General features: G+C 37.5%; 2 protein-coding genes across 19 annotated transcripts in view; one reads left to right on the forward strand and one right to left on the reverse strand.

Annotated features, from left to right (window-relative positions):
* The window catches only part of LNX1 (ligand of numb-protein X 1), a 140,544-nt gene extending 127,095 nt beyond the window's left edge, over nt 1-13,449 (forward strand). For 3 of the 4 annotated variants that reach the window (XM_029235260.1, XM_029235261.1, XM_029235263.1), the window contains 4 exons: nt 1,838-2,015; nt 3,676-3,907; nt 11,557-11,715; nt 12,108-12,849. In XM_029235260.1, the coding sequence (XP_029091093.1) occupies nt 1,838-2,015; nt 3,676-3,907; nt 11,557-11,715; nt 12,108-12,243 (705 nt within the window). In that variant the 3' untranslated portion in view covers nt 12,244-12,849. Of the gene's footprint in view, nt 1-1,837; nt 2,016-3,675; nt 3,908-11,556; nt 11,716-12,107 lie in introns of all 4 variants that reach the window. The other variant, XM_029235262.1, reaches the window with a different exon arrangement.
* A 222-nt stretch (nt 13,450-13,671) lies between these two features.
* The window catches only part of FIP1L1 (factor interacting with PAPOLA and CPSF1), a 63,888-nt gene continuing 54,706 nt past the window's right edge, over nt 13,672-22,853 (reverse strand). For 12 of the 15 annotated variants that reach the window (XM_029235269.1, XM_029235268.1, XM_029235272.1 and 9 more), the window contains 3 exons: nt 21,275-21,488; nt 14,822-14,959; nt 13,672-14,054 (listed from right to left, as the gene is read on the reverse strand). In XM_029235269.1, the coding sequence (XP_029091102.1) occupies nt 13,907-14,054; nt 14,822-14,959; nt 21,275-21,488 (500 nt within the window). In that variant the 3' untranslated portion in view covers nt 13,672-13,906. The remainder of the gene's footprint in view (nt 14,055-14,821; nt 14,960-21,274; nt 21,489-22,853) is intronic. The other 3 variants (XM_029235273.1, XM_029235267.1, XM_029235278.1) reach the window with 2 other exon arrangements.

Below are 22,853 nucleotides of genomic sequence, written 5' to 3' on the forward strand. Positions count from 1 at the left end.
GTTAAAGGAAGAGACGTTCTGAATCTAATTGCTTTTTAAAAAGGAAAAGTCATGTACTAAGGACAGATCTTGAGATCCTCTGCAAGTCTACTCCTTTGCCTCAGCTGGAATGCTAGGACCACTATGTTCATACTGTTACTTGCTTGTCTTGTTTTGAAACTTTTCTCTGAAGAAAGCCCCATTTTAGTTTTACAGTCCTCATCTGACAACCAATCTCTACAGGGCACTTCAAAGTTCTAAGGTTTATATAAACACAACCCAGACCTTACAAGTACTAATTGTAACATATACCTTGCTATAATCTTAATTTCCAATTTATTATTCTATTACTATCAAAAACAATGTGGCAATTTGCAATTCATCCATCCATTTATTTGACAAACATGTACTTATCATCATCAATGTGTTAAACACAATGTTCAGGGCTAGGGATACAGTCACAGGGCATTACTGTATACAATAAGGCCATTAAAACAGACGTGGGTTATTTAAAACCATAGGAAATCGTCAGATAATAAATGCACAAAAATCCTAGGCTTATCTTGCTTCATAATGAAGCATTAAAAATTGATTCTGTACATGCAAGCATTAGTTCTGTATGATGTCAACCATCAAATTTATAGAAGTTTGATTATAATTCATTTGATTTGTTGCATAGATAATATATTCACAGGGTTCAAAAAATGGAAAGTATATATTAAGTTTCTCACCCTTCCCTGATCTGCCCAGTTTTCCCCTCCACCCCCATGAAGCCACTTTTTCTTCCAGAATTTCTTTATGAAAATGCAAGTATCAGTACAAATTCTTATTTCCCTCCTTTTTCTTTTTTAAATGAAAGGTAGTATACTTATATTTTGTTCTGTAGCTTGGTTATTTTTGTCAGATGTGTTTTTAAATTTTCTTTCTTTAGATAGAACTATAAGCTATGTTTTGAACCATAGACTTTTTTGAGGTTTGATCAAGTGTTATAAGTATTTATTTGCAGAGCAAATGCCCATCTAGTCTCCTAGGTCACTGCCCAAGCAGGAAGGAGAATAACTTTTTTGAAAAATATATATTGATACATATTCATTGATAAAGCAGTACCCTTGACCTACTCTTATTGCTTCAAGATAATGTTGAATGTGGCTTCAATGTTTTTAATCTAGTGTTGTTGAATCAAATCACAATTTGCTTTTGAAAAGTTGGTCTACATTGTGTATTACATAATGTATATATTATGTTTTATGTAATCAAATTAAAGGCTATAACTGCACATTATTTAGGACTGCTAAAGTAAGAGTAAAGTTGTCAGCTGGGGCAAACCTAGATATTGGTGAGATTTTAGAGTATAATATCTAGGAAATTCATTATTTTTCTTTGAGGATTTCTGTAATTGATTACCTGCATAAATTAAACTGGAACTATTTAATTTAAATATGGTTACATTTTAACCTAGAAAAACTTCCTGATATTCATGCATGACAAGAGTTTTACGAAATGTTGACTCAGTGTATCGGGAGTAAATGGATCACCTGAAAAATTTTGGGTGCAGTTCACTTTGTATACTTAATATTTCTCCAGTGGTCTCCAACCTATTCCTCTTCCCATTTTTTACTTCTCCCATTTGGAATATAAATTTTCTCTGAGTCAGCCTAAGGAATTTGGGACAATGTAACTCTGTTGAGAGTGAGGACCAAGTGAGGAGTTCTCTGCCTCTCTCTCCCTCCTTCTCTCTATGTACGACCAAGAACCACCATCATATATTTATGCAGTCTTGGTAGTTTTTTGTATGTAAGAAATGCAAAGCCACTTACGAACAAATGTGCTATATTTGTTTTTCTGTCTGTGCCCTCAGCCCCTCCACCCTGCGGTCACTTGTCATGAGAAGGTGGTAAGTGTCCAAAAAGACCCCAGTGAATCACTCGGCATGACCGTTGCAGGGGGAGCATCACATAGGGAGTGGAATTTGCCAATCTATGTCATCAGTGTTGAGCCCGGAGGAGTCATAAGCAGAGATGGAAGAATAAAAACAGGTAAAAAGTAAAGAGACTTAAGGTACTGGGGCAGTAGAGTGTTAAAAGGAATTAGCGGCTTACTGGGTTAGGTAACTATTTCCAGAATTAACGAGAGAAGGTGAGGGTGATCTGGCCGGGGCATCTGTGACCTATTGACCATGATTGGTTTGAGCGTAGTTCCTGGACCGGGTTTCACCCCTCTTGGTTCATGTGGGTTGATGTGGGCCACCTTGCTTGCTGGTAAAGTGAGTATCTGCAAACAATGCCAAGAATTAATAGGGAAGGGCTACAGTTATGAGCAAGTTGCCTTGATTAAACGGCATAATTTGGCTCCATTCATTCTAAGTAATTCTTTGGTGGATTGATCCAGTGAAGAAACTGTTCATGAATCGTTCCATTTATGGGTTGGATAGGAGAAATAATTTGATAGATTTTGATTCAGTGAATATTTATTAAGTGAAAATACCAAGCCAGGTACTTTCCCATTGATGAAAAGTGTTTCACTACTTTAATCTTATGTGACTTGGGCTCCTTAGAGTGAAGGAAAGAGATGTCCAATTTGTATCTTTGATAGTATTGGCAATTCCCATGGATGGGTAGCTGATGGTTGAGCCGATATGCCCTTTCAGGGTGTTCAGATTCAAGAAATAAAATGTGAAGTTTTTGAAGTACAGTTGCTCAGCCTGAGGGGCCACAGGGGGGATGGCATGTGTGAAGGGCTTCAGTCAGCCAACCTAACGGTGCTTCTCTGGGGTTCAGGATGAACTCAAGGCCTTTCCCATCTTTCTCCTCCTGTCCTTTTACTCTTGCTATGGTTATTTTGTGCGAGAAAGTTGATATTCAAAGGAGGCAGAAAGACAGGAGGGAGATAAAAAGATAGGAAATGGAGGTAGGGGAGGTATGTACTTTAGTTTCTCTTTTCTTTTTCACCCAAGCACCCGGGTGGAGAACGATGAGGTCAACTACGAAGTGACTTACTAGTGAGAGAACGTGAGCAGAGGGTTATATGATAGGATGGCCCCGCACACAGTAGGGGCTTAACCAGTGGTAGCTGTCAGCACCTTTGCACTGAATAGAAATGGAACCTCTTCTTCCCACCTCTTTAGGAACACAGTTCCAGGCCCATTGTTCTTAACTGCCGCAGACTCATCTGTCAGACTCTATCATGGGAAGCTTATTATTTATTCATTCAACCCTTATTTATTGGGTGCTTACTACATACATGCCTGGCTCCGTGTGGGTGCTGGGCGCTTTTGCCACATGCTCCGTCTTTGTGCTAAACATGGGAAGAAAAGAAAAAAAAAGGAGGTTTTCTTTGATTAAATAGTGAACGTGTCTATTTTATCTCCCTTCCTTCCTCCCTCCCTCCCTCTCTCTCTTCTTTCCTTCCTTCCTTCCTTCCTTTCTTCTTTCCTCCCTCCCTCCCTCTCCCCCTTTTTAAGGCAAGAGCCAAATACCAATAGGTGTGCGTTAGAATCCCCCCCACATGATTTACCAGCGCCTTGGCACATGCGCACTGCTCGCGATTCGATGTGTGAAAACCCAGCCGCATGTTGATGTGAGGCCAAGGAAGTGCCCCTTGCCCTCTCCACGTACCCGCATCCCAGTCAGTCCCTGCCCCTTTGCCTTTCCAGTTTGCACTCTTACTAAGAATGGCTTCTGCTTCTCCGGTCACTAGGTGACGTTCTGTTGAATGTGAACGGGATTGAACTAACAGAGGTCAGCCGGAGCGAGGCGGTTGCTTTATTGAAAAGCACATCCTCCTCGGTGGTACTTAAAGCTTTGGAAGTCAGAGAATGTGAGCCCCAGGAAGAAGGCAGCAGCCCAGCAGCGCTGGACTTCAACCACAAAGACACGGCCCCGCCTGGCAACCGGTCCCCCTCCTGGGTCATGTGGCTGGAATTACCACGGTGAGTCCCAGCGTGACATCCTTGGGGAGGTGTGGGAGGAAACGATGATAGCTCTTAGACCACTGTTTCACTCTCTTGGGCTGATTCAGGGCACTGACATGTTAACGAGACCCAGGCTTGGTTGTGGGTCTATTTGAAAGAATTTGTGTTCCTTTTGGTAACTGAAACTGCAGCAATTCTTGGGCAGGGACGAAAGCCTGGGTGTGGAAACACTGTTTGGGCTTCGCGGCGAGGAGGTCGTAGGGCTGCCATGTTCGATTGTGTGGGTTGTATGTGCGTCAGGAAGCTCAGTCGACAGAGAGAGGGCGCTGTTTTCACACACTCTGGAGCAGGGCAAGGTCAGCTTTTCTCAATTGGCTAGTGGCGGGCCTAGGAACTTGCATGGAGGTAAAACCAGTCTGTGGCGTCACGCCTCCAGCTCTCCGGTGGCCCCAGCTAAACCCAGAGCAACGCAGCAGCACAGTTTGCCTTGGCCCAGATGCTGGGTCCTGTGCTGATTGAGGGCCTCAGATCACCTCTCCCTTGTTCCTACTCTTGAAAAGTCCTGGTGTAAACCTTCAGGAAGCAACTAGTTTGTCATCTCAGTGAGATGTAACTAGAGCCTTAGAGGGGAGCCAGATAAATGTTTCGGAAAGTTCAGGAAAGGATTTGAGGGCAGCCTTGCTAAATGGCTAGATACAGAAATCAAATATTCGAAGGACAAATAATTTGGGGTTTGCTCACCTGCATCAGAGCGTAAGCTCTTGGCCTTCAAAGGATTGCCTTAATAATTCCAAATGCATGACTTAAATGTTCAACATTAGGGTCACTGATGACGGTATGCTGGCAGAGGATTAAATGAATGAAAGTAGGATGTTTGGTTTTAGTACATTTTTCTCGAGGGTGGAGATAGGTTGGTCTCTCTCTCTCTGTCTCTTAATTTTAAATGAGGTTTTAAAAAACATCCCTACCTCAAATACACACTGAGATTCCCTTTTTAGCCTTCACTAGTTGATAAAATATTTTTTAAATGAGTACATTTTAAGTTAAAAACTGAGCATTGAGTTTAAAAAAACTTTTTAAAAAATTTTCTTCCTGGGTGGAAGAAGAGAATGTTACTTTAACTAAAATCGTATGGAAAAAGAAGTTTCTAAAACTTCAATCTATTAAAGTGGATCATTTAAAAAAAATTTTTTGTGCTTGAAAGCTACTTGTCTTATAAAACAGAGTTCCTTGCCGTTCATTCATGTAAAGACAGAACAAACGTGAGATGTGTTTTACTTCACGTACAACCAAGTGAATGGCTTTCTCTCCCTCTACCTTTGCCCTTGACTTTGGGCACAGCACTTCCCTGATCTTATCAGAAGTCCAATCTGGATTTTGCTCATTTCCTTTAGAAGAATAGAAAGTGTGAAGCCAGCAAAGACAACACTGGTTTGCAGTCCCCCTGGCAATTCTTAGTTTCCTTCATCCCCTCCTCTCCTCGTAGTAATAAGCACAGTGAACATTCAGAGGGCACCAAAGGGTAGAGAGAGAGTGAAAGTGAGTCTTCCACCCTTGACCCCTCAGATCCGCTCAACAGAGGTCACAGTTACCAATGACTTGTGTAATTTTCCAGGGAGTGTCTATGTCAGAGGTTGGTAAACTTTTTCTGAAAAGGGCCAGAGAGTGCAGATTTGGAGGGTCATGCTGTCTCTGTTGCCACTATTCATTTCTGCTGTTGTGGTGTGAAAGCAGCCATATAGACAGTCAATACATAGTTGAATGGGCATGCCTGTTTATTTATAAAATTGGGTGTTGGGCTGGGCTGTAGTTTGCTGACCCCTAGTCTAGGTATATATGTACACACACACACATACAATGGTAACATACACACTATGATGTACCATAATTTTTTTTTAATCTAAGAATATACTTTGGGTATCATTTCACATCAGTACACATCAAGCTTCCTCGTTCTTTTCTATGGCCAAGAGTATTCTCTTGTATAGAAGTACCATATTGATTCAGCCAGTCCTGATAGTATTGTCGAGACCTAATTTGGTAGTGGACACTTAGGTTGTTTTCATCTTTCATAAGCAATGTTGCAAAATGAACTCATAAGGAAGGTACAGTGGTGTTCATTGCACTGTTGTTGTGTCCACTACCAATAGGAACTGGTTAAAGAAATCATGCTATATCTGTACAACCCTGTGATAGGTTACCTGGTTATAAAACTATCTGATCACCTCTTTTTGGATTTCGTAGGCATTGCATCACTGACTCGCACTGAGTGGTGATGTGGAGAAGTGAGGCCTGTCTCATTTCTTTCCTTCTCTATGTGGCTTGGTCTTTCTACCTAACGTTCAAGATAAATGTTACTTGGCGTCTTCTTTTCAGGGAGTCCAGATATGTATGTTACCTCTTTTTGTTTTATATCTTTCATTTTCTCTTGAATCCTTTTCAATTCTATTCTGCTTTCTTTGCTTGTTTTGATCTGTCCTTCATAACCCTTACTGCGTTTTCAGTAGTACATCTTTGCCTTTGTACTCACTTTCATTTCTGTGTTATTTTTCCCTTCTACGTCTTTCTTCTCGGCCCATTTCTTCTCCTCTTGTCTTATATCTCCCCTTGAAATCTTATATCTCTGCCTTGATCTCTTTTACAGAGCCATTGTTTCAGAAGTATTTTAAATTCACAGGAATAGGGTTGGTTATAAATTTCCTTTTCTCTAGCAGCATTTCATTTCTGTGGCAGCATTTTTCTGGTGAGTGGTTTTTGTCTGTTACTGTTTTTACTGTTACTCTCCGCCTTTTCTTTTATGTGTCTCTGGTTCATTTTTTAACCTTTGAGCTAAATTTTTCCTGGAGTGGCTGTTTGCTGGAGGTTTATAATAAAAGGAAGGAACCAGGGCCATCTTGCAGGTTGGCATTTCTGATCTTGACTGCATAGAGCCCCAAAGGTGCCAGGTTCTCCCTCACTGATGCAATACCATGGGCATAAATGTCTCTAGTCATTTGGCATTAGTGATGTCCTAAGAGTTTCAGGCCTTAGCAAGAGTTACTTGCCTGCCGGAACCACTAGAGATTTAGGCTGCAAATAGTTTTTTTTTTTTAATTCACAAAGAAGACATTTCCCTCCAAGTTATACATTTACCCAGTCAAACCTTTTCCCCTTTTGCTTAACAGATTTTGAGGGAAAACTATTTGCCCTAAAGTATGATCCAGCCACTTACCTAATATTCCCTACCAGTGAAGAAAAGTGATATGTCAGCAGGTCTAGAAACAATCTCTTTTCTAGGACATTGTGATCATGTCCTCAAGTGCAGTCCAACACGTAAAATGAATGTATATGAAGAGGGTACCATTAGTATGCTGAACCCCAGTGGGTGTCAGATATAATAAACAGTAGCAGAGAGTAAAAGTAGGTTATTAAGGACAATGCAAATATGTCTCACCCTTATCAGGGATGCCTTTTGTACACCCCTGGGCAGTAGCTCCAGACGTGGGCTCTAAGCTATATAAATGATCAGATGCAATTCACTTGGAGGGGATTCAGAAAACACTGAAGACCTTCTCCTTTATTCACTGTTGGCTCTCAGGGCCCACACTCCACATCTGGAAGTCTTTGAAAACATGCTCTCGTCCGGACTAGTATGATAGTGATACACATTAACTCATTTCTTCTCTTGCCTAAGTATTTAACCTTTCACTTCCCTGAACTTCATAAAGCATTTTGATGAGGATTGTCTGTATTGAAGAGCAGGGAGGCAAATATCATGGGTTGTTTTTTTCTTTAAGTCAAAAACTTTTACATTTTAACTATAGGACAGGGACACTGTCAAGTACATCCAAACCCGGAATAGAAATAACAACTGCAACAGTAGCTCATACTGATAGAACCTTTTCTGTGTGCCAGGCACTCTGCTAAGAGCTTTACATGTTCTTTGCATTTTTCACTCATTTAAAGCTCACCTCAGTCCTATGATCTAGGTACTAATATTATCCCCACTTTAAAGATAGGAGACTGAAGCACAGAGTGGTTAAGTAACTTGCCCAAGGTAACATGCTAGTTAATATGCAGAACTGGGATTTGAACCAGGCTGCCTGGTTGGGATCTTAACCACTATGCGGTGTTTGGTGAGCATCCTTTAGGAGGATGTGAAGCCTATATTTAGCTTTTATAATTTGAGTCTTACCGTTTCTCTCTTTACCATAAACAAGTTCTGCAGGAGTGTAAATGCCTCAGATTTCTGTCATTCAGTGGATGTGTCATGCACCCAGCAGCACAGTATGTATTTTTCTTCATTGCTTAGCCTCTTAGGCCTTAAATTTCTTGCCATTCTCCTCCCCACCTCCCACCATTACCTTCCCTGTGTGATGTTTGCTAATAAGTCGCAGTCAATCCAGAATCAAATGAGTAGCTCCTGGCGAAGTCATTTAAGGAGCGAAATTAGTCTTTTATAATTGTCCCAAACTCACCTATATTTATGGTGGGATGCGAATGCACTTTTAATGTGTTTGTTGTAATAGTGGGTGGAGCCTCCACAGGAATACCTAGTGTCTCTGTAGGTCTTTAAATGGCTCTGCTTAGCAGGCATTTGTTGAATGAAATAATCAATAGAGTAGGTTCTAGGAATAGCCCTCATGGCCTTCATAATACAGTAAGCAACAACATGTCATAGTAAATTATTAAAAATTATGAATTAAAGAAGTTATAATTAAAATATTACGTAGGCACAGGGTGCTTTGGGAACCTAGAAAATACACTGGAGTGAATGGTGGTATGTTTCATCTAGCTGGAGGACATAACCAAACTAGGAGAGTTAAGAATATCAGTTACTTTTCACAATCATGCTATGTAACAAACTAGCCACAAAACCTCAGTAGCAGAAAGTGAAAGTCGAAGAGGGAAGATGGAAGTGAGGCTGCCCACATCTGGAGCGTGCAGGCCAAGCCTGCAGAACCCTGGGCCCACAGTGAGCGGCCCCTCTGATGTGCAGAATGCCCATTCCGCAGGGAACATCAGACACAGATCAGCTTCAGCTGATCCAGGCCAGGCGTGATTGATCTTGGCTGGCTCCCTCATGCATTTGCAGTCCTTTCTGGGTCGTTTAGGTGGCTCTGCTAATCTTGGTTGGCCATGCTCCTGTGTCTAGGTTTGGCTGGCTCTGGCCAACGTCCCACTGATGACCTTATGGCTGAATCCAGAATCGGAGGGGGGCACCACAAAATTATACAATAAGTGGCACGGATGATACCAGGGAAGGGTGATGACTTGGGCCACTCATGTAATTATTTTACACAGTAAGGAAGAAGGAGGAGATACTAGTTGTTTTGGACATGCTGAGGTTGAGATACCAGTGGAACATCAAGTTTGATAAACATGTCTACAGCAGCAATTCCCAAAGTTTTTTTTCAAGACCCCTACACTTATTTAGAGTATTGATGATCCCCAAGAGCTTTTGCTTATATAGGTTATACCTACTAATATATTACCTTATGAATTAATCTGAATAATTTTATTAAATCATTTAAAATAATCCATTATATATTAACATAAATAACATCTTTTATAAGAAGCAGTATTTTTAAAAATTACAAGAGTGGCAGTGTAATGATTTTTGCAAACCTCTTTAATGTTTGGCTTAATAGAAGATAACTGGACTCTCATATCTACTTCTGCATTCAGTGTCCTGCCAGATCACTTACCACATGTCCTCTGGAAAATGTCACCATATGCTTGTAAGAAAATGAGAATGACTCATTAATGTTATGTTGAAATTTTTGTACTGGTAACATAAAAATTTTAGATGATTATTTTTATAGCTTGTCCACATGGAATAAAATATTAAGAGTCAAGGTCCAAAGTGATAATTAATGGAAAAACCCAATGGTCAAAAGGGTGAGAAATACTTAAGTTTCGAGTATTGCTCCATGTACCCATTTATATGTTTTAAAGAACGTTAAGACATATTTAATCATAACCGTGGGTAAGAAGCGCCCACCAGCTCTCCTCCAAACACTGGGCATAGGTGGGAACACAATGCTCTAGTGTCTGGGGAACAATTACCTGCTTTGAACATGAGCAGTCAGTGAGCCACTGTGTAAATGTGGTATCAAACACACCACAACTCCTACAGGATGAATTTACTAACATCAAGTATTACTGTGAAATACAGCAAATGAATATTTTATAATAAAAATATGGTTGTTTCATTTAATGAATTCATATTTTTCAGCAATAATTTCAGCAAAAGAAATTATTGTAAATGATATATACGTATGACAACAGATACAAAACAAAACTGAGTTGCATTTTAGCACTACATTTTAAAGTTACCCACCAGACAAACCCAAAGCTTGTTTTACTTCAAATGGGAGTCGAAATGCCATGAAAAAGTCATGTTACATTGATTAGCAGGGTCAGTAACAAATGTAATGACCAGCTTCATCACCAGAACATTTCTCAAGAGACTTTTTATTGGTTTTTCAAAAAAATTAGTATTTCAAGGTACACTTTATAAACAAAATCACCAAATCTTGACTTTTACCAACACTGAAAATGCTAATTCTCTTTCAAACCAGTTCCTGGACTTGGGGGATTTTGGAGTCAAATCCAGCTCCTGACATACCTCTGTCATAACTGTAACACAGTTTTGTACTTAGCCTGCACCTATGTTAACACTGATCCAACTGCCACTGAATAATAAAAGGAACAGCTTCCTCAATCAAATTTTCTATTTTAGCTGAGGGTTCTACCCATTTACAAAAGACCTGTGGTCTTTCTCCCATTCCTGTTATAACTTGCTATTCAGTTTACTGCCAGGTTTTTCTCCTTCAGTATGAATCATTCTTACAATCTTTAAATGCACCTCAATCTCCATTCAGTATAGTACGTTGCCTGCATGCTTCTATATAACCTATCAAACATGTAAAACTATGTACAAACTGGTATCTTTCAAAAGTCAGAACTTCAGCCAATGAATTAATTAGGGTTACATTTAAATTTTTTCCACTGAGATATTAACCATTCAAAGAATTTTTCCTTCATTAAAAATTATTTACATCCATAAGGAAATAAAAATATAACTGTAAGTATGCTTGAATGTGGTTCATCAGTGAAGATTTAGGCATAACTTTAATATAAGTTGAGAAATTAAATCTTTAAGCCAGAAATGATTCTTTCCCAGTAGACATATAAACAGAACATAATAGATGGTGTCACTTTTAAAAGGGTGGTTAGCTTTAGAAAAGAGAAAAATTAGAAATTAGAAAAATTTTTAGAAAAATTAGAAAAAGCCAGCTAGGGCTTCCCTGGTGGCGCAGTGGTTGAGAGTCCGCCTGCCGATGCAGGGGACACGGGTTCGTGCCCCGGTCCGGGAAGATCCCACATGCCGCGGAGCGGCTGGGCCCGTGAGCCATGGCTGCTGAGGCTGCGCGTCCGGAGCCTGTGCTCCGCAACGGGGGAGGCCACAAAAGTGAGAGGCCTGCATACCGGGGGAAAAAAAAAAAAAAAAACCAGCTAAAAGCAGAAAGGTAACTGGGCTATGACAGAATTTTGAATGAGACCCATCCAGTGCTATTAAGCCTAAAAAAAATAATGCCAATAAAGGGAATGGGAGATGAATCACAGTAATTACTATGGTTTCGAATTAACTGCGCATTTACATTGATTTCGTTCTATTTCAGGTACCTGTACAACTGTAAAGATGTTATACTGCGAAGAAACACAGCTGGAAGTCTGGGCTTCTGCATTGTAGGAGGTTATGAAGAATACAACGGGAACAAACCTTTTTTTATTAAATCAATTGTTGAAGGAACACCAGCATACAACGATGGAAGAATCAGGTAATAATAATGACTACTTAACAAAAAACTTATATCCAAAGGTTGTGTTTTATACATGCAAAAAGCCTGGCCCCATGTGAAATAAGGCACCTATTATATCTTTTTTTTATTGGTAAGAAATTTAAAACATTTATGCAGCATTCCATTTCTAAGAAATCCAAAATGATGTTACTCTTGGTCCCATACAGCAACTTCCTATACTTTTAGCATTCTTTCTAAAACAAGCTGAACAATAGAATTGGAAGAATTTAAGTGAGGGAGAACCTTAATTAGAAGTACTGATAACATAATTAAAACTGACAGATGGAGCAAAAACTAGGACCACCAAAAAAAACTTGCATTAACTTCAGCTGTGGCTCAAAATGTTAATCATGTACCTTTATTTTTTTTAGATGTGGTGATATTCTTCTTGCTGTCAATGGCAGAAGTACATCAGGAATGATACATGCTTGCTTGGCAAGGATGCTAAAAGAACTTAAAGGAAAAATTACTCTCACCATTGCTTCTTGGCCCGGCACTTTTTTATAGAATCAATGATGGGTCATAGAAAAACAGGAAATCACAAATAAGCTAAGTTGAAACAATGTATTTATCTTATCGATTTTTGTATTTGAAGGCTACAATGTAAAAATGTCAGGAAAAGTAGGATCTACTGAAAAGCCAATTACACCTCAGAAAATATAATTCTCAAAATAGAAACATTATTAATAGTTTTTATTCAGTGTGGAGCATTTCTCATTACTCTAGAACTTTAAGTTTATATTTTTCTATTCAATAAAAAGCTCTTAAACAGCTGACATGGTTTGTATGCCCCCACTGAATTCAAATCATACAGTTAAATTAAAATCTGGTATATGCTGAGGTCTGCAAAGGGTACATTATGGGCATTTTAAAAACAATTTCCAGACAGAGGATTTTAAAAGTGCATTGCTGAAAAATGTTCATCAAATGAGAAATAAATATTTTTCAAAAATTATATAGCTGTCTCTTAGTATGTGATACTAAGTTCATTTCTATTATCACTATTTAAAAGTTCCTAGTAATTCATTCTTTCAAAACCATGTTGCTACCATCACTGACAAATACCTTCTAAGGGCTATCCCTAAAAATGTTCACAGAATTATATAAACTTGTACTTTCTTAAATGTAATGGGAAATGACTAATCTAAAGCTTATTTATTTTTATTCACAGTATAGCTAGTAACTGTATACAAACTCTACGTGCTGCTCAACCAATGAGCCTTGGAAGAACCATCAAGAAAGGTCAAACCAGCTTGACCTAGCTCATAAAAGATGGCTTTGAGGCAATTCAAATTTTTGTCACAGTGACGAGTATTTTGTCCATGTGCCTGCCAGAAACTACATTTAGGGCAAGTTATTTCAGAGGTCACCCAAATGCCATTAGATTTTATTACTCTGGATAGAAAAGTTCCCCTTCAGTTTCACCATGAACCCAAATTTAGAACACTGAAAACCTGCTATCAATCAAAAAGTTGTAGTATCAGGCTTCCCTGGTGGCGCAGTGGTTGAGAGTCCGCCTGCCGAGGCAGGGGACACGGGTTCGTGCCCCGGTCCAGGAAGATCCCACATGCCGCGGAGCGGCTGGGCCCATGGGCCATGGCCGCTGAGCCTGCGCGTCCGGAGCCTGTGCTCCGCAACGGGAGAGGCCACAACAGTGAGAGGCCCGCATACCACACACACACCAAAAAAAGTTGCAGTATCAAAACTGTATGAGTTCTTTAATATGCAAAGCAACAGTGCCACAGCAGTGATAAAAGACTAGTTTTAATCTCAAGACTCAGAGGTGCCTTTTGATGCATTTTGCAGTGCAACTTCTTAAGAGACTGGTATTTGATTAACTCAAGGAAACTGGCCAAGAGGGAACCTTGACCTTTATCAGTCAGGTATTATGTACACAGCTAAACATAGCTCTTTAAATTCCCTGCTGCGTGACTCATTCACATTACTTTCTTCGATACAAAGTCATTACTGTCTATTTTTTAAATATTACAAGACAAAAAGATTTTTTAACTTAACATGAAAAATTCACTCTTTTATTTTAGAAGAAAAAAGTTAACTTTTCATACTAAAAGAACAAGATTAAAGGCAAATTTCTTAAACATTATCCAGAAAAATAAGATTTATAGTATCTATTTCTGGCACTACTGTACACAAAAGGCCATAACCATGCCTATTCTGCAGGTGTAGCTTCGGTGCTCTCCTGTTCAGGGGCAGGCTCGCTGCCAGCTTCTTTTCCTTCTTTGCTTCTTTTAGATTTTTTGTGCTTGTGTCTCCTATGACTGTCTCCTTCTTCACTTTCATGGCGACGTCTGCTATTACTAAAGAAAAAAGAAAGGTGTATTCTTAAAAATGTTTAAGTAGTGACGGATCAACCTACTTTAGGTAAATTCTCGGTATAACAGTGGGTTTTAAATAATCTAATACTTTCTTTTTCTCAAACACATTTTGGGGAGTAATCATTTTTTATGTGACCTTTATGCTGAGATTATATTTACATTTAATGCTCACCTTCATTAATATTTTCCTAGAACCCTAAGGACCATATACATTAGATTATGAGACCGACGCACCGCCCACTATGCCAAGAGGGCCACTAGGGCCCATATACTTCATTCTAAAAGACTAATTACAAATTAGAAACTGAAGCACTAGATCAGAATAGGAAATACTTCCTAGAGTTGATTTTAGGCAAACAATAGGCATTAAAATTTAATGCTGTTTTTTTTTTTTGGTGGGGGGGACTACAAGGCCCTGAATTTTCTTTGATTAAACTGAACATCAGTTTGTTTAATAACAATTACTACTAAAAACTGATTCATATGACAAATCCCCCCCCCCCCCGCATCCAAGATAATGTAGTAAGTCTAATTCTCATATTTTTTATTCCATGCTAATTTTGGCTTATGGGCATTATAATCTGGTTAGATCTCAATATCTTTGTTGAAACCTATAAGGAACCAACTACAGTCTTCCAATTAGGAACACATATAATGCTCTAGTGGTTACTTAGAAATGTTTGCTTTTACTTCCTGAAATCAAATCAATTTCTCTTGGCTTCAAAATGATTCACTATTAAAGAGCAAACCTTCGAGAGGACTTGTGTCTGGTTTCCTCTTTCTCTCTGTGTCGTCTTTCTCTGTGTCGTTCTTCTTTCTCCCGACTTGCTCTGTGGCGCTCATAGCCTCTTTCTGCATACTCCCTGTATCTGTATCGTTCTTCATCACTGAAATCAGAATAGAAACAAGTTTTCTTGACAACTGGATTGTTGATTCTGAATGACTTCAAGCTACAAAAGACGTGACCTGAGTCCAAACCAGAAGTCCTAATGTTAGCATCTTACACAGAATAGGTGCAAAGTATATATTTGTTGAACTGAGAGGAAAACAATGCTGCTCCCAAATTAGTACTAGGTCTAATACAAGAATACAAAATATATAATGATTACACATTATGTTAAAGGGCTAAGTTCTGTGCTTTCACAGTTGTTATAGGGTAGAAATTTTATATAAATGCTGTTTTTCTTCAAAATTTGGGAGCTGTAACTGATTTAAATTTTAATCAGCGGCTTCATTTTACTTTTTAGACTTAAAAGCATGTTTGTATATCTCAGATTTCCAACCAAAATTCTTAATGATATTTATAAAATCTTAGGCACACAGTTAAGATTCTAAAAATATATTAAAAATATTTGGCTTATGACGACATAGTCCAAGTAGATAAAGGTTCTTAAGTTTTTGAATCACATAAAGTATATATTCATCTAATGAAGTGGTATAAACATTAAAAACAGAGTGACATCAAAGCAACTTCCACTTTCCAGTGCAAATTAGAAAGCAGGCAACTGTAAACCGCCATATATTGGCATTCTTTCTTAGTAGATGTGCAGATTTATGAATACAGGCATACCTCAATGATATGAACCGTAGGTTCAGTTTCAGACCAATAAAATAAATATCACAATAAAGCAAGTCCACGAAATTTGGATTTCGCAATGCATATAAAAGTTGTTTACACTATACTGTAGTCTGTTAAGTGTACAATAGCATTGTCTAAAAAATCAATGTACATGCCTTAATTAAGAATACTTTATTGCTAAATGACAGGCAGTGTGGAGTAGCAGGAAGAGTCCGTGCAGAGCAGGCCCAGGAACACGTCCTGACTGTTATTTCCTAAGTGTATGACCCAGGGTAAGTTCCTTAACCTCTGTGAACACTCAGTTTTCTCATCTGTAGAACTGGCAACAGTCTTCTTCAGGATTGTTGTAGAACTGGCAATAACATTTATAAAGTGTTTGGAACAAGAGCAGGCCCTCAAATGGCCACTAACAGGCAGGCTCACCATCTTCATTAAATTTAATGTTAAAATTTTCAGAAGCAGAACGCTTTCTGTAAAGGTGACTGTTTCTAATAAAGTTTCTAAAGGAGAATAAACTCACACCTACCATGACAAATGAATATTAGCATTAATATTATCCTCTTTAAAAATGAGGTTCTTTGTAATGATTCCAACTGGATTTACCTAAAAATAACTAAGGTCAATTATCTCATAATTCATCCTTTGTAACCCTGTTTTTTCCCTCTCACCCTCACACCAATTCTTGTTAGCTCTGAGGCCTTTAAGATTCTGAAGGCAGCCATCTGATAGGACCCTTCCTACAGATGGTGGAAGATTTGGTCTCGTACACAAAATATAAAGACCCCTTCTCTGATAAGCAGCTGCAGCACAAAGGTTTCTCTGAGCCTGGAAACCATTAGAGCTCATTTCAAACACCCTAGAATGACCAGCCTTCTCTCTGGCCCACAATTAAGCGGCCTAAAAAACAGATGTTGAAACTGGTCTGTAATTTTCAAAACAATGACTCTGTAATTTGTAACAACACATACTACATGCCATATTGCTGAAATCTCAGTCTTGAGAAAAAAAAAAAAGGCCTTTACTTATACTTCATTTGGATTTTCCAGAGAACACTTTATTCCTGGGATAATTCAGAACAACACAAAATTCTTCCACCTTTTTTTCCCTCTCTGGCCTTGAACTTTTAGTCAGATTTAAGTAAACATTACTCCTGATGCCCTACAGCTAGCAACATGAAAATCAAATATGGTTTAACGATTAACACTTTTAGCTTCAATAAAAATTAAGTAGCATTTGTGCATGAGTGTGTTTGAAATGGACAAAGAATTTTATAAACACTATTATTTATGCAAAGAAAAGTTACGAGCTCTAGCAAAGCAATTCATTTCAGACTTCTTTCCTATGAAGTTCTGCATTAAGCTCCTTACCTTGTGAACACGTACATTCTAGAGATAACAATACTATCTCAAATATATTAATTTTAACTACATTAGAAACAACTCAACTTCCCAGAAAGTAATGCCCTTGAACTTAACAGAATTCATGCACTTATGTGACTGAAGTTATTAACAGCACATGTCCCACCACATAAACTCGAAACATACACTTCAACACACACACATACACACAAACATGCATGTATGTACCATACCTTTACTTATTTAGTCAATAAAATGTTACCAGGTGCCTACAGTGTGTAAGTCATATTATTAGGAGCTACAGGAAGGAAAAAGATTAATAAATCCTATGGAGTTTCTTCTTGTACTTTTTTTACATAAAGTTTTAAACTTCTAACCAGTCCTAGATATCGTGACAATATTATATGGTTAAATCTATAACGACAGTGTATGAGTAATTCTGTATCCTCAGCACACAACTGTGCCTGGTACATAACAGGGACTCAAAATTGTCAGTTACGTGAGAGAGTGGCACGGACACATACACACTACCAAATGTAAAATAGCTACCTAGTGGGAAGCAGCCACATAGCACAGGGAGATCAGCTCAGTGCTTTGTGTCCACCTAGAGCGGTGGGATAGGGAGGGTGGGAGGGAGACGCAAGAGGGAAGAGATATGGGGATATATGTATATGTATAGCTGATTCACTTTGTTATACAGCAGAAACTAACACACCATTGTAAAGCAATTGTACTCCAATAAAGATGTTAAAAAAAAAATGTCAGTTACACGAATGAAAGAATGAATCTGGTTCCCCACCACCCCCGAAAGAAAAAAAAAAAATCAAGTACAGAAAGACTAATAAAAACAAATGAAAAATAATAGAATTTTTAAACTACCTAATTTCAAGACTAGAAAGGATTTTAAGTAATATCTCAACCATATTTCCAGTAGACAGTATGGCTCTAGTGTTGCTTTAATTTCTCTATGCTTCCATTTCCTCATCTGACAAATCAAAATTTAGACTGGATAACCCCTAAGGACCTTTCTGGATTAAGAAGTATATGATTACATGATCACATCTAACAAAACAAATGCTGTCTGAATCAAGCATATGCTCACATCTTGAACTGATATATTACTTCATCTCATCCAGCAAAATCAGAAAACTGTGTACCTTACATTTATCTTATCCATAAAAATAGCTGATAACAAAAGAAAGTTATCTTTAACTTATTTCATTCTACATTGTGAAGGTACCTAAATGGATATGTTAATTAGAAAGATGCCCAAATTAACGCTTTGATATAAAGGTTGATTTTTATCCATTTCAAAACCTATCTGGCTAACACAGTTTCACCGACAGTTTTCAAGATTGTTTTTTCTCTATTGTATTCACCCTCCTCCCTGATACACGTTAAGTCATTTTATTCACTGACACATTCATTATGTTCCAGGCATTACTGTACAAAGTGCTGAGGATACAGAGATGAAAAATGATAGTCAACACCCTGAAAGAGAAAGATATGCTTTAAAGAAAATACACAAAATGCTTAGGGAGCATGTGAAGGTATAATTAATTCTTTCTTTCAGGTTCAGAGTTGCTCACAGAAGACAAATATGAGCTGAACCTTGAAGAATCAGTAAAAGCTTGTGAGGCAGAGAGGACAGGAATAACATGAAGAAGGGAAGTGCTAAACTATGAGGCTTTCCAGAAGAGCAAGTAGTTCAGTGTAGCTAGAGCATGCAGTATATTGCCTTGGGAGAGAACCAGGGTTAAAATATAGAAAGGTGCACTGAATTTGTGACTTACGGATCATAAAAAGAATTTTGACTTTATTCTTTATGCTAGCAATAAATGAATTCTTTCCAATGGCACAGAAAGTTTTAGGGAATCAACTTCTAGGTCCCCAACTTCCATATTTATTCTTTCCTGAACATGAACTGCCTAATGATACACCTGCAGGTAACACATACGCCACTTCTCTGGCTAACCTCTCCTCCATCACGTTCCTGGCCTTTTACAAAAGAAAGGCATTCTTTTCACCAATTTTACTATAGTACATTATTGGCTCAGGGTATAAAAACCTTCAGGGCATCAAGAAGATCTAATTTAAAATATTAGTGTCAGTAAGACCTATTTTATTCAAAGAACCATAAAGCTTCTATAGGGCTTTAGGCCTTTCTCTCTTATACATCTGTCTGCTACAAAGTATGAAGTAAGAAATGGAATATTTTGGCCTGTGTCCTGGGATGTTCTAACGTCAGATATCGTGTAGAGTAGTGTGGAGTCATAAGAATTTCCCCTGAACTAGTAAAAAAAACAAAACCAAAAATTCCTTCTGAAGGAAAGCAAAACAAAGTGCTGGGGAGGCAGCAACTTATTTTGAATTCTGTGACTATTTTATCTTAGACTTAGATAGGAAATATGGATTAACTCATTTAACTGAACAGAAAAATGAAGTCAGACTTTTTTCCCATAGAAATTGGGTGTGATATGGCTGGCTGGCTTGACAATAGGAGCTGTCTTTTACCAATTAAGTTATTTGGTAGCTATTTTCCATAAATGGAATGGGGGAAATTTGCAGCTCCAGGTTTGCATGAAAATAAATATCAAATACACATAAAGGTGTTTCATTTTTACAGACATTTTGGAAAAGATATATTTCCATTTTCCTAACCCTTTCTAAGCATATTAAGTTGAACAGGGTGCCTCTAAAATAAAGAGTATTAAGTATAATTGGTAGTCTCCTGATAAGTCTTGGTAAAGCCCTTTTGGTGTTCTTCCAAGAAACTGAGAAAACTAAAGACTTTGGAAACAGGGTCTTTGCAGATGTAATCATCAAGGCAAGATGAGGTCAGACTGGATTTGGCTGCACCCTAATCCAAAGACTGTTATCCTTATAAAAATAGGGAAATTTGTACACAGACACAGAGAGGAGAATGCTGTGTGAAGACAGACACAGACTGGAGTGAAGCATCATCTACAAACCAAGGGATACCAAGGATTGCTAACAACCACCAGAAGTTACAAGAGCGGCGGGGAACAAATTCTCTCAAAGCCTACAAAAAGGAACTAAACCTGCTGCCACCTTGATATCAGACCTCTAGCCTCCAGACCTGTGAGAGTAAATTTCTGTTGTTCTAGGCTAACCAGTTTATGGTACTTTTATTGTAGCAGTCGTAGAAAACAATTTCACCAAGTAACAATCAGGTGGTTTCCAATTATCTGCTTTTAAGAAAACTGAGCCATGAGCTAATAGATTCTTAAAAATAACTTTTGATGACAGGTTAGTTGTGTAATTTTGACATATCACTAAATCTTAAAGTGCTCAAATAACTTAGTGACAGAACCGCAACAAAATTCCATCAATTCTTATTTACATATTTTATGTGAACAAGGTTTCTCAATGCTTACATCTATATATTAAAAAAAGAAAGAAAGAAAGAAATATAATTAATGGCAAAGCCTTTTTTTCCCCTAACAGTAGTGACATTCATTCATGGATACAAATATTATTTAGGGATGGGAAGAAGCTCTTCCATCACATTAAAAAATGTAGTTATGTTAAATTATTTTTCAGAATTTGTATTATATTTATATATAAAAATAAATAACTAAAATCAAAAAAATTTTAAATACTTAATCTTATGGTCATTAATTTTTTAATACATTTTAACTTACATAGGTATGTTGCAGGGAAGATTGATAGGATGGATCAATTAAAAAAACTTTTTCAAGAAAAAAAATATTTTGCATTAGAATAAAATTATTTGGGGGACGTGGCTCAGAAGTAAGAATTCAAGCACAAAAAGAAAGGCAGAATTTCCAAGGGTTACAGAGCTTGTTTATATATTTTTTAAAAATGGATAATGATGTTCAGCAAATCACTATAGTATTCTTAATCCAATGGATATATTTCATAGAGTAATAACTTTATTTTAAAATTGTGAGATTTATAACAGACTGGAAATTATATCTATATAGCCAACTATTTATACTTAAGGTGAAAAATTTTTGATGCTAAGATAAAAATATGTGAGGGGGTATGACGTTTTCAAAATTGTTTTAAGGAAGAAATGAACAAACAAATTTGAAGACTGCTGCTTTAGGTAGTGGGAAGTCCTTATGAATAAACAGCCTTGATGCTTTTAAAATGGCTATCCTAACTACTCTTCAAGCAATCCTTTCCCAATTGTAGTGGATCTTCCATCCTGGCACTGAATATTAATTCTAAAGTGCATATAAAATACAGGTGTACAAATTACTGCACGCTAAACATACCTGTTGAAAACACTCGGCGTGGGACTATGATCACGCTCCCTCTCTCTCTCTCTGGTGCGTTCTCTTTCTCTGTCTCGATCACGATCTCGTTCTCGGTCTCTGTCTCTGTCTCTGTCTCGGTCTTTCTCTCTTCTTGAGTAATAGTCCCATTGCTTGCTGGTGTCCACAAGACTAGGCCATGAAGGAGCAGAACCAGGAAGGTGGGGAAAGGCAACTACAGAGAAAAAATAATGATAATTAAAAACAAAAGTTATGGTACCTAAAAAACAAAGAAGACCAAAAAAAGTAAATATCCCACAAAGATGCTTCACTAGATTAAAAAAAATTTATTTTATATATAGAATAGAGAAATAACATATGGTGAATAGCCACAGTCTGGGTAAATAAGCAGAAACAAACCTTAAAGATCTAACATATAAAGACTCTTCATTTTGCAAGGTGAACAGCAAATGAGAATTAGATACACCACAAACTTCCCAATACATCAAAAATATAAACCAGAATACATAAGGACATCTTCAAAGTGCTGAAAGAAAGTAACAATCAACCTAGAAATATGTACTCAAAATTATATTTCAAGAATAAGATTAAAACAAAGGCATTCATAAACAAAAATAAGCCAAAGTTATAAACAACAGAGTTCACCAAAAAAAACTTCTACCAGATATATGCATATTACATTTCAAGAGTAACCACTAAAAAACAGAAATAAGTATATTATTTCAAAACAATGTAGGGAAAAATAGAATTTTTAAAAAATCACCTGAAAAATTCAGTCAATTCAAAACAGAACTAGAAAGAATGGGGGTATGGGAGACAAGTATGAATAGCTCAAAAATCACAATACAAAAGACACTGAATTAATTAATCAGTTAAGTGACAGAGATTATTGATTTGTACTTTTAAAAATTCTACCTAAATGCTGAAGATAAGAGACATAAAAAACACACAAAATGGTTGAAAGTAAAAGAATGGGAGGAAAAAAAGGAAAATACTAATAAAATAAAATAAAATACTAATAAAATAAAACACTAATATTCCCCAATTTCCATATGAGTAGCTGTATTAAAGCAGACTCATACAAAAAGGATTACTCGGGGAAGAAAGGATGACTGCTTGAAGGTGGAGGATGCAACTGACCAAGAAGACAGAACAAATTAAACTTCCAAATATCTAACACCATTGCCTTACTTTTTACAGAGTAAAAACTAACAGAATACAGGTAGAAATAGAAAAATCCACCATGATCATGGGAGATTAACATACTCTTTCAATTACTGACACTTCAAGCAAACAAAAAAATCACTATAGATATATGAGGACCGAGCAAAATACCGCTAACAAAGTTGATTTAATGGACATAACATAGAATACTGCCCAGGGCAGGTAAAGAATACTCATTCTTCTCACCCATATGAAACATTTATAAAAATATACTATGTACTTTCAAAGGATAAGTGTAATAGACACCATGTTCTCTGACCACCATACAATTTAAATTAGAAGTAAAAATTTAAAATTATGGGAAAATAATCTCTATATACATCAAATTTAAAACACACTTCTGATAACTCAGGGG

This window comes from Monodon monoceros, unplaced genomic scaffold, assembly GCF_005190385.1.
Source record: "Monodon monoceros isolate NGI ecotype Baffin Bay Population unplaced genomic scaffold, NGI_Narwhal_1 Super_Scaffold_20, whole genome shotgun sequence".
NCBI lineage: Eukaryota > Metazoa > Chordata > Mammalia > Artiodactyla > Monodontidae > Monodon > Monodon monoceros.